Source organism: Mus caroli, chromosome 4 (assembly GCF_900094665.2).
Source record: "Mus caroli chromosome 4, CAROLI_EIJ_v1.1, whole genome shotgun sequence".
Classification (NCBI taxonomy): domain Eukaryota; kingdom Metazoa; phylum Chordata; class Mammalia; order Rodentia; family Muridae; genus Mus; species Mus caroli.
In genome coordinates, this window is record NC_034573.1 from 105,360,324 (window position 1) to 105,370,430 (window position 10,107).

The window sequence follows — 10,107 nt, forward strand, 5'->3', positions numbered from 1 at the left end:
ATCCATGAGTGAGTGCTGGACATTTTCCATGCGACTTCAACCTGACAATATAGTTGGTTGACTGTGTGTCTTGAAGACAGCACATTGATAGCTAGGTCTAGTGGGTGACAGTGACTGTCCAATGACATCAGGAAGGGAAACAGGCATTTCTAGACTGGAAATCTTCTGTTTCCTTCCTGTTCTGTTCCTTTCCCTCTGTCTTTAGCTCTTTCTTCTCTTGGTCTCAACTACATTGAAAGTTGTCTCTCTTTTTTTCCATTCAATTTTCTAGGCTAAAGATTCCAATGGATGGAGGAAGAGAAGGCTTCATAGGAACCAGAACAGCTGTCAGCTGCAGAGCCAAGCTTCTCCAGGAAGCCTTAGTCATCCGAGTCCCTCCCATCTCAGAAATGGTGACTGCTCATGGGGGGGGGGCTGCTTTCCTCAAGTAGGACCCAGGCATTTTTCCCTTTATTCTCCTCAACCCTTGAAGAAGAGAGGTAGCCCAGGCCAAAGCCTTAACATGCCCCCCTCAGGCTGCCTCATGAGAAAGACAGTAGAGCAGAAAAGACAGGAGCCATGTTTTTTAGGAGTTGGTTCTCTCTTTCTAACACAAGGATCCCAGGGATTGAATTCAGGTCATCAGATTTGGTGGCAAGTGCTTTTACCAGTGAGCTCTATCATCAGCCCCTATTTTGTTTGATATAGGTCAGAAAACACTCACCTGCCAGTTACAGAGGTCATCATGCCATGGCAGAAAGAACTAGATACATTCTCCCTGTTTTTATAGGAGGTTTAGGCTAAGGCCAAGGTAGAGTCTTGTGACCAGGTTTCCTCACAGCTTCCCCATTGTATAAAGCACATTGTATGACTGTCTTCCAAAGTCTGTAAGTTGAAATGCTATTTGATTTGTCTCTGAGGTCTCATTGTGGAGGAGTACAGGGCCTGGCTCAATCTAAGAGTTTAGGGAAATTAAGAATTGCTATGAAATCCATAGAAAGGGAAAGGCTTTTGGCTGGGGATTAGGCCTGGGACTAGACCTCATGTCTTCTGCCTCAGCCTCACACCTGTTGCTCAGTTTTCCTCTTACAGTGTAAGGCATCTCTCTACACCTAAAACTACACTTCCCAACCTCCTTCCTCCTTCCTTTACAGTGGGGCAGCTGCCAGGCACTGCCGAGAGGAAGTAGAGAGGAAATTGGAGATCTGGGAGGGATTCTCAGAGAACGTGGGAACTACGGCCAACTTCCTATTCCATACCAAACAAGTGGGTTTCTGACTGGAACAAGGACCTGGTCCTCCCCAGGCTAGTATGTCATCCAAGAGAATCCTGGCTTCACTCCAATGATTTCCCCATTGGATTCCCTTCATTTGCTTCAAATAAGTGCATACAGCATGGCCAAAAGGTGGCACTGTTGTCCCCACAGAGTTGGGGAAGAGGAAAGAGACAATCAGAGGAGGCAACCTAGACAGAGGGGAGAGGAAATTGAAAATGAGTCAAGAAAAGAGAAATCTAAAACCTGTCACTTGGCTTGAAATGACACCTTCCAATATCCAAACTGGGGCTGGGTACCAGGGTGAGGACTCTGGGTGAACCAAGCTTGTTATTGGTGGCTGGGGCCTTCCATCCAAACTTTCACGTCCACTCAGTTCTTTCTTGGAGGCAGGAGATTGGCTTTGAAGTTAAGCAGACCTGGAGCCAAGTCTTGAACCTGCCAGTCACTATGTAGCTTGATCTGGGTAAATGAATTAACTTCTAGAAATTTCAATTGCATATTTTGTAAATGGTATGATTTATAGCACTTATAAAAGGAAGCTAGAGGCTGGAGAGATGGCTCGCTGGGTAAAAGCATTTCCTGATCTTCTGCAGAACCTGGTTTTGATTCCCAGAACCCTCACAAACACCTTGTATCTCTGGCTCCACTCAACTCTTTGGGCATCCGCACTCATATTCTCTCTCTCTCTCTCTCTCTCTCTCTCTCTCACACACACACACACACACACACACACACACACACACTAAAAATAAAATGAAAACTAAAGAAAAGAAAATAAAAGGAGAGAAATAATTCGAATTGAATTTTCTGGTATTTTTGTTGTGGGCATTTTGTATCTTTTATATGCGACCATATCTTTGGGTTTATCTGATTTTTTGTTAGAAATTTTGTTTTGCCGGGCAGTGGTGGCGCATGCCTTTAATCCCAGCACTTGGGAGGCAGAGGCAGGTAGATTTCTGAGTTCAAGGCCAGCCTGGTCTACAGAGTGAGTTCCAGGACAGCCAGAGCTATACAGAGAAACCCTGTCTTGAAAACAAACAACAAACAAACAAAAAACAAAAAAGATGTTTTGTTCCCTTTTCTCCTCTCTCTCTCCCTCTCCCTCTCCCTTCTCCTCTCTCACTGAGACAGGATTTCTCTGTATAGCTTTGGCTGGCCTAAGACTCACTATGTAAACCAAGCTAGCCTTGAACTCATAGAGCTCCACCTGTCTTTGATGGGATTAAAGGCATGTGCCACCTCACCCAACTTTATTAGGCTTTCATAATCTCATAAAGTAGACTGAATTGGAATAGCATCTGTTTCTTCTGTATTTTGGAACGATTTATATCTCTAGAAAATAGTTTTTAAGATTTATTTGTTTGTTTGTTTGTTTGTTTATATGTGTGCTATGTCTTCTTGTACACCCCCATGTTAGAAGACAACATCAGGTCAATTACAGATGGTTGTGAGCTCAGGACCTCTGGAAGAGCAAGCAGTGCTCTTAACCACTGAGCCATCTCTACAGCCCTGAAATGGTTTTCTTGATAGTTTGCATTTACGGGTAACCAGCCTAGGTGCCCTCGGTGGGAGCAGTTGAGGAACTGACTTGGAAGGGTCTTTTTCTTCTGTGCTCATAGATCTACAGAGCCTAGCACCCACACACACACACAATTCAGTCACTCTAGACCTTAGTCATTGGTTGGTTCTTTCTGTGACTTTGTACATCTGCTTTTCTCCTCCTCCGAGAAACATTGTTTTCTGCAATATCCCTTTAAGTGGTCTCCCTGATTCATCTCAGGTCTCCTTGAACACCATTTACATAGCTTGTGACTACAAAGATTCTTCTGAGCACAAGTTTGATAACATCTCACAGATTTAAAAGTCTGTATTTTTAAATGTATGGTTTTCAATTTTTATATTTATAAGCAGTCTGTGATATTAACTCTCTTCTAGCCTAAGAATTATTTATTTAAATAGTTTCCGTTGCATTTTCATTTAAAAGTATAATATATTAACCCCTGTATCTTGCAAAATCCTCCCCGTCCCTATACTATTAGCATCTCTCAGAGAGATACTTCACATGAACTTATATAACCCAGTCACACCAATAAAAGGCTCTCCATTTTGTTCATTATTCTTTCCTAGGTACATCCAAGTTACATAATGTTGGCTTTCTTCTTGAGCTGGATCTACAGGCCCTCAAACTAGCTTAGCACCTTCCTAAAGTCCAAAGCCACCCTTCCCCACATCCCATGTCCTATGTCAGGAGTCATCTCTGTTTGAATACCTTTCCTCCAAGCTCCTTCTCAAATGAACGACATGGGTCAGTGTGTAAGGGGCTTACCACACGAACCTGATGACCTGCCTGATCCCCAGAACCTAATATGGAAGGAGAAATTGACTTCCAAAAAAATCTTCCTCTGATGTACACATGCATGCCAAGGCTTATGCACATATTCATGGTACACACACAAGAGCACACATATCACACACACAAAATAATCATAATAATTATTATTATTATTATTGGTATCAGGAACACCACTCACAGGAGACAGGGACACACCCACATGTTGCCATGGCAATCACCATACATTCCCAGAATCCACTTAGCTCACCTCCCACCTTTACCTGCAAGCTATTAGTCACAACCCAAATAAAAGGCAGACCCTTCTGAGTTCTGCTCTCTCTGTTTCCCCTTTGTCTTTGTTGCTACCTTTGCCCCCTTCCCCACAATAAACCTCCCATGTGGAACTGTATTGGCCTGGTGTGGTCTGTCCAAATGCAAGCTGCAATTCTAACACAGCAATAATAGTAGGAATAGTAATAATAACAACAAAGAATTCTCTGGATAGAGAGCTGGCATAGCAGTTAAGAGCACTGACTGCTCTTCCAGAGGTCCTGAGTTCAATTCCCAACAGCCACATGGTGGCTCACAACCATCTGTAATAGGATCCAATGCCCTCCTCTAGTGTGTCTGAAGACATTGACAGTTAACTCAAATATATAAAATAAATAAATCGTTTTTAAAAAAATATATAATTCTCAATAGTTCATCTTCTTAGCCAAACACTTACTCGTGTGCTGTGACACCTTCCCAGCTTGCCAGGAGGTAACATATACTAAATTGAGAAAGCTCCTCCCATTCTCTCTTTCCCTATGCCCTCCCGCAATGAAAGTCTACAGAAACAAAGCTTTGACTCAACTATTTCACTGTCAAAGTGCATATTTAGCTTCTCATGTTAAAATAATCATCTTAATTTCAGATGTGTAGTTTCCAAAACAATTTATCTCTACTGGAACAAGGAAATAAACAAAAGAAAAAGGAAGATATAGAATCCAGGAAGCAGAAGGCGTAACACAGGACCGAGATGAAGGGATGGTGAGAGAAATTCCAGAGTGACATCTGTACAGCAGACGTGGAGAACCACCAGACCAGACTGGAGCCAGAGGACAGAGAAAGCTGGGAGAGCTGTCCCCAGGAGGCAGACATGCAGCAAAAACAGTGCTGAATTTCCTTATACATTTGCTCTTTTGAAAAATTGTACTGTTGGAAAGAGAGGGAAATTTTAGCAGTAGATAGAAGCTGAGCAAATGAAAGCAAAAAGACATAGTTAGGGACAGGAAAAATTTTAAAATGGAACACACAAAAGTCAGGAGCACTGTATACTCATGATTTATCAGATAATAAAATGCATACAGTATACAAAGTAATAATGTAAATGTTATTATAAAAACGAATTTAACCTAAAGTTAGTGATTTTGGGTGGCAATGGGAAGAGGAGAAGATTTCAGAGGTAAATAATCAGGTGCCATGGTAGACAGTTAATCATTAGAGCTGAGGGTGCAGTTTTGTTTTTGGTTTTTGGGGTTTGTTTTTTTTTTTAGTGACAGAGCACTTGATTGGCATGTTCATGGCATGGGTTTGATCTCCAGCATTGCAAAGCAAAGCAAAAGAAAGAAAGAAAGAAAGAAAGAAAGAAAGAAAGAAAGAAAGAAAGAAAGAAAGAAAGAAAGAAAGAAAGAAAGAAAGAAAGGGAGAGAGAAAGGGAGAGAGAAAGAAAAAGAAAGAGAGAGAGAGAAAGAGAGAGAAAGAAAAAAGACAAAAACACCTCACCCACTACTGTTTCATGAGAGAAGAATATAAACATGGAAATATATTCCAAAATAAGCAAATGAGAACTGTACTTGGAGAACTGCATAGGAGCTGATGCTTGCAGATGCAGAACTCCGAGGAGCAGTGCAAGGTATCAATCATGAGCTTTTGATTGCTATTTGACTAGTAACATGGACTTATTTCAATTGAACAAAAACTTAAAGAACTTCACATGTAGCTTAGCTGTACAGTGTTTGACTAGGATGGGCAGTCCCTAGTACCAACAAAATAAACATTAAAATGTGCCTTCAGATTAAAATGACTTTTGATTTTCTTTCTTCCTTTCTTTTTTAAATATTTTTGAGGGCTGAAGAGATGGCTCAGTAGTTGGGAGCACTGACTGCTCATCAGAGGTCTTGAGTTCAATTCCCAGAAACCACATGGTGACTCACAGCCATCTGTAATGGGATCAGATGCCTTCTTCTGGTGTGTCTGAAGACAGAGACAGTGTACTCATATAAAATAAATAAATAAATAAATAAATAAATAAATAAATAAATAAATAAATTTTAATTTTTATATGTGTGCATGTATATAAGCATACCACTTGCATTTCTTGTGCCAAAAAAAAAAAAAGTTAGAATAGGACATCAGATCCCTGGAATTGAAGTAGAGACAACTGTGTAACACATGAATGCTGGGAACAGAATCCAGGTCCTGTCCAAGAGCAGAGTGTTCATGATTGGTGAGCCATTTCTCTAGCTCCAACTTCTAATGGTTTTTCTTTTAACTTACCTGTATGAGTGTTTTGCCTGTATGCATGTCTGTGTACCATGTACATGCCTGGTACCCAACGAAGCCAGAAGAGGGCATCAGATGCCCTTTGAACTGAACTTAAAGACAGTTGTGAGCCACCACATTGGTGCTTAGAATTGGACCTGAATTTTCTGGAAAGACAGTCAGTGCTCTTAGTCATTAAGCCATCTCTCCAGGTCCATCTACCTTATTCAGACAAGGTTTCTCAGTAAAAACATAGCTCCAGTTTCTACTAGACTGATTGAACAGTGAGGCCACAGGATCTACCTGTCTGCCTCATAGTGCTGGGGTGACACATATAAGCCAACCAAATGCTGGTGATCACAGCTCAGGTCCACATGCTTGCACAGCAATCATCTTGACTGATGAGCCATCTCTCCAGCCCATCTCCAGGGCTATTAAATGGGAGAGCTGGGTTACATTCTAGTTTTCCAACATCTGCCAAAATGTCAAAATAGTTAGGGCATTACTTGACCTATGGCTTTACAGACTATAAACTCCCTGGAGACATAAACAAGTTTTCTTATTTGTATCTCTGTTGGGCACAGCATATGCTTGATGCTGTTGAATAAAGACCCTGTCTCAAACAAACAGAACAGAAAAAAAGGAAAGGAAAAAGAAACTGAAAATAAGTTTGGGTTTCCAGATCTACACTGATCTTGCTAACATTTCCCAGAATGCCCTCAAATCCTGGAGACTGAGATGTCTAGTTGTGGCAACAAGAATGAATTGAGAGCAGAGGACGTGCTTTGGTCTTCAGGCTGGCAAGTGGGTTCTTCCCTTCCCTGGGAATGTTCTGAATTGAGAAGATATTTGTGTACAGATGCTAGGAGGCAGGAAGCTGGGCAGCCACACCATTTGAAGCAGAAGAAAATTTGCATTTTGGTCTTTGTGGCTCCCTTCCCAGAGAACATAGTCTGGATTTCCTGCTGCCTGCTGGGTCCAGGTGGACCCATTTTCTCAAGTGAGAAGTAGAAAAATTGCCTCCATCTCTAACTCATTCTCCTTCTTATGCCCCCACTAGTCGCTTTGAGAATGGCAAAGATGGATGGACAAGAAAATACTGTCCATTTATTCATGATTCACTAAGGCAGACAATGTATTAGGCACTAAGCAATTCTGTTGTTCAGACAGCCAGTCCACAGATGCTAAGGGCTGCTATGCACCAGGCAAAGTGAATCTGACCCTTGTTCTAAGCAGCTAACAGATAGGAGAAGGCACTTGTCAGCAGATTCACCATCCTACCTCCAAAAAGGGCCTTCTGCCTTCTCAGATTCCCCCACACCTTTCTCCTCTGAGCTGTTCCTTGTCCACCTTCAACTTCCATTGCCTCCCTGATGCCTCAAACACTGCTATCTAGGAGAAGAACACCAGGCACATCCATTAGACACTTGGGCGTTTAACATGACTGTTATCCTCTCCTCTGCCCTTCCCTACACCAAGTTAAGATCATGGAGACTGGGAGCCCTGGAGCTGGAGCCGGAATCTTGGGGAAGCTCAGCTTTATGGATTAGTACCAAAGACACACGAGGTCACAGGCTAAGTCCTGGGGCAGTGATGTTGCTGCCCTGTCCTTGGTACTGGGCATATCATGAATCAATTCAGTCAACGCTACTGCCCCTCTCATAATCTAGCAAGGGACACAAAATGAAGGCCAGACTGGAAAGTGGCCTGTGACTTAGCCTCATCCCTTAGAGCAGGGAGCTTTATCTTTTAGGCTGAGCTCTCCCAACTTGAGCCAATTGCTTCTCCTCCATCCATGCGAGGATTCTGTTAAGATGCTGAGTCTGATGAGTCTGTGCTGGAGCCTGAAATCCTGCGTTTCTAGCAAGGATCCAAATGATAAGGTTCTGTGGACCTCCTTTTGAGGAATGGACATTTCTCTTTGCTGAGAGGCGATGAGTGGATTAATGCTAATTAATGTACTTCCTTATACTGTGGTACCAAGTACGAAAATGGTCTCAAGGGCCAGGCAACCTGCTTTCTAAATGCACTCAGCCTCCCATACCCCATTTCATCTCTACCATCTATGAGATGCAGGTGGCAGATTTTGACCAGGCCTACTGTGTGGAATCACTCCTTGGTGCTACTTCAGGAGAATCTGCCTAATGACTCAGAAGGAGAGTCATCCCACATGGAATCCCAGTGAGGCAAATGTCACCCACCATCCTTCCCAGCAACTCCCAAGTTCCCAGCCAACACAACAAACCCAGAAAAAGGTTTCTTTGTTTTTGTTTTAATTAAACCAGCTTTGATTGAAAAATAACCATAAACAGATAAGTTCTGTCAGGTGAGTCTTGGGGGTGGGGGGTGGGGGGCTCGGTAAGAAAACAAGCACAGACGGATAAAGCTAGGGCAGGGAACAAATTTGCCAAACTTATCGGTAAATGGAGGAAGATGGGGTAGAAGTAATGAACCTAGGAGTCTGACCTCTGATGTATTGGCAAAACATCAGAGATGGAGGAGGTGCCTTGGAACGAAAAGTTTCCACAGTCTGGAACTCACGGGGACATTTGGGGCTGGGGCTGGAGTTCCAAAGCACCGGATTTGGCAGTGCAAGGGTGCTTATGTGGGGAGCACAAGTAAAGGGAGGAAAGACCTCAAATTGAGAGGGCGCTTCAGTCTGGTGGTGAGACAGTCAGGGTCTCCCCAGGGATGGAGGAGGGCAGGGAAGGCTTAACCCCAAGCAAGGCTCGGGGACCCAGCGAATTGCGCCACGCTGCGGGCGGGCGGGTACCACGGACAAGCTCGCACTGCTCCAGCGCAGGACAGGCAGAAGGCTCCGCCAGGCGCTCCCGCAACGGAGGGCGCCTCACAGGTAGCGCTCCAGCCCTGGCGCGAAGCCCGGCTGTCTCAGGTAGGCTTCCCCGGCTCCGATCGGCCCGAGCGCGCTGGCCGATCCCGCCAAGGCCAGGAGAGGCTCGGCGGACAGCGGCGCCGGTAACCCCAGGCGCTCGGACGCTGGCGAGTAGAGCGGCGGCGAGGCTGCGGCGGGGCAGGGCGGGAAGGCGGCGTCGGGCGCGGCGCAGCAAGGCGGCTCGGGCGCCACGGGTCCCGGAGGCTCAGGCTGCAAGCCCAGCAGGCTGTCCAGGCGGAAGAGGCGCGCGGGCGGAGCGGACGCGGGTGCCGGCGGGGGCGGGAAGGGCGCATAGGGGAAGGGCGGCGGCGGCGGCGGCGGTGCGGGTAGCTCAGCGCGCTTGAAGCGCTTGCGGCGCCGCAGGAAGCTACCGTTGTCGAACATGTCAGCGGCCGCGGGATCGAGCGTCCAGTAGTTGCCCTTGCCCGGATTGCCCGGCTCGCGCGGCACCTTGACGAAACAGTCGTTGAGGGTGAGGTTGTGGCGGATGCTGTTCTGCCACTTGCGCGGGCTGTCGCGGTAGAAGGCGAAGCGCTCGGTGATGAAGCGGTAGATGGCTGCCAGCGTTAGACGGCGGCCCGGAGCGTGCGCCAGGGCCATGGCAATGAGCGCGATGTACGAGTAGGGCGGCTTCCCACGCTGTAGTGGCCGCCGGCGTCGCCTCCCCGGGCCGGGCACAGCCGTGGGCTCGACGTCCCCACCGCCCACCACTTCCTCCGGTTCGCGCCTCGGTTCGGCTCCCGCCAGGGTCGGCGGCTGTGGCCCGGATGGCGAGAGCGAGGGCAAGGCCGGGAAGCCCGAGAAAGCGACGTGCGCATCCATGTGTGTGTGTGTGGGGGGGGGGGGGTTCCTAGGGATGCGGAGTCCCTGCTCGCGCCCCGGAGAGCGGGGGGTCGCAGGTTCGCCTTATATGGACACACACTCCCACCTCCCGAGGAGAGGGCCCTGACCTGCCCTCTAATTTGCTTTCCCAGCCCCCTTCCAGGGCTGGCAGCCCACCTCTGTTTCTCCCCCTCCCTTGGTCTAGTCCCTCTGGGTCAATTTTTTTCAGACCCTCCCTCATCCCTGAGTCAGTCTCTGGGCTCCATCCCCATCCCGTGG

General features: G+C 46.3%; 1 protein-coding gene across 1 annotated transcript; it reads right to left on the reverse strand.

Moving 5' to 3' along the window:
* Positions 1-8,897: 8,897 nt before the first annotated feature.
* Positions 8,898-9,865, reverse strand: Foxe3 (forkhead box E3). The gene has a single exon (XM_021161544.1). It carries the CDS (start codon positions 9,826-9,828, stop codon positions 8,962-8,964), a length of 867 nt encoding a protein of 288 aa, XP_021017203.1. The 5' UTR covers positions 9,829-9,865; the 3' UTR covers positions 8,898-8,961.
* Between the last annotated feature and the right edge of the window lie 242 nt (positions 9,866-10,107).

What these genes read in the sequence shown, in the direction of transcription:
- Foxe3 (XM_021161544.1), bottom strand. Translation starts at nt 9,828, where the DNA reads ATGGATGCGCACGTCGCTTTCTCGGGCTTCCCGGCCTTGCCCTCGCTC.